Raw genomic sequence first — 1,824 nt, 5'->3', positions numbered from 1 at the left:
GCTAACATAGTTGTACTACTGTCTTCTATTCCTCTACAGAGAGGAACAGCTAATGATTACTTGTTTGAGCAATCCTGTATGTCTCTGTTTTCTTGAGAAATCACTTTGAAGATATCAATAAGTAATACAACAACCATTGTTAATTTCCAACAATTTTGTCTGTAACTGTTTTGTTTGTACTGTTCTTATGCTATTTTGTAAATGGATGTCTGTTTGTTAATACGTTTTCCTTCTTTTATTTCTTAAAATTTAAAAAAAATTATATAAGCAGAATATATGGGGACAGAAGTCTTTTTTTTGTTTGTGTTTGTTTTTGCTTTTTGAGATAGGGTCTCACTATGAAATTCAGGCTGGTCTTAAACTCGTGGCCTAGGCTGGCCTCAAACTTGCAGTTTGAGTGCACTTCTGCCTTAGTCTCCTGAGTGCTGGAATTATAGACATGCACCACCATGCCTGGCAATGGATATGGAGGTCTTAATATAATGAAAAGTAAACGTTGAATTGGAGTAACAGCCACTGCTCACAGACACAGCTTAATAGTTGTTCTACAGAGTTGGACCTACATTTACCCTCTTTTAATGACACTAAATACCATGTCTTTCGCCTAATACCAAAACAAACATAACTAAGCCTATGCTAGATTGTACTGTACAAATGTACAAAGTTTATAAAACTAAAAATACATAGGTTTGATACACAGTAACCAATAAGTGATCTTTTTTATACGATACACATTACACCAGGATTTTATTTTTTTATTTTTGTAGTACCAGGAATCGAACTCAGGATCTTGTGCTTGCCAGGCGGGCACTTATACCACTGAGCTATATCCCTGGCCCTACACTAGGATTTTAAATGTACAAAATAATCAAAACTTCCTGACATCTCTGTTCTTTGTAGTCAATACAATTCAATCCTGTGAATTAAAATGTGATCTATATCTACTGGATTTAACTGCATTTTGTTATATGGATAAGATGTATTTACACTTTGGGTATAAGCCTATTTGTGGTCATTAACACTGTTTCCTAAGTTTGTAAGGAATGTAAAACTATCTTTTGATTCTTACCAAGAGTGTTAACCTAAAAAAGGCCTGGTAAAGAATTCTAAAGTTCGCCTTAAAAGTAAAAATTTTAATTAGCTGGGTGTGGTGACATATACCTATAATACAATTGTATTTTGTTAATTAGCTTTGTTAAATGAGAATCTCAGGTATCTCAAGCTCAGAAGTGTTGACATAATAAAAATACCTCCATAAACAGAGAGAGCTCATGGACTGTGAAAACGTACTGGGTCTCTGCACAGTGCTGGTATCTGGATGCTGCTCCAGGGTGGGCAGAGTTAGGATTATCACTGACTCCCAGGATCACCATGGTAACCCTTCTAGGCACCTGTGAGTAACATCGTTCAAGGAAGGAAAAAGGCAGAGGGGTTCCTTCAGCTCTGGCAAGGCTAGTTCTAGTAAATGACTTCTACTGACGCATGGAAGCCTTAATTACTCTTTCTCACATCAAGACAGTGTTGTGACAAATCCAAAATTTAATTATAAAGCATCACACTGCTTTTAGCAATGTATTCAGGCAACCCATGGCTGGTCTTCCATTTCATTCCCACTAAGCTGCCTGTGGAGCCCAGAAAACAGGTGGGCAGAGTGCAGAGGGCACTGCAGTGGTCTCACAAGGATCTAGAGCTGTCTGTGCAGTCACAGGAAGGAGCAGGCACGGCACTGGGGCCACAGGTGGGGAGGTGTTCATGGCAAGTGGGGATCAGGGCGTCATAGTTTGTCTTCTGATAGTTTCCCAGCGACTCCTACAGAGAAGGGAG

General features: G+C 38.7%; 2 protein-coding genes across 2 annotated transcripts in view; both read right to left on the bottom strand.

The window, feature by feature from the left end:
- Positions 1 to 1,824, bottom strand: part of LOC102006320 (TERF1-interacting nuclear factor 2) — a 45,177-nt gene that overhangs the window by 41,107 nt on the left and 2,246 nt on the right. The gene's annotated exons all lie outside the window — the stretch shown is intronic.
- Positions 1,517 to 1,824, bottom strand: part of LOC106147741 (TERF1-interacting nuclear factor 2-like) — a gene marked incomplete in the record, with an annotated part of 2,427 nt that continues 2,119 nt past the window's right edge. Inside the window, 1 exon segment of the mRNA XM_013510402.1 lies at positions 1,517 to 1,810. Within this exon segment, the coding sequence (XP_013365856.1) occupies positions 1,675 to 1,810 (136 nt within the window).

This window comes from Chinchilla lanigera, unplaced genomic scaffold (assembly GCF_000276665.1).
Source record: "Chinchilla lanigera isolate Chin_1 unplaced genomic scaffold, ChiLan1.0 scaffold00008, whole genome shotgun sequence".
Classification (NCBI taxonomy): Eukaryota; Metazoa; Chordata; class Mammalia; order Rodentia; family Chinchillidae; genus Chinchilla; species Chinchilla lanigera.
The sequence above is the reverse complement of the archived record's forward strand: the minus strand, read 5'-3'. Positions and strand labels throughout refer to the sequence as shown.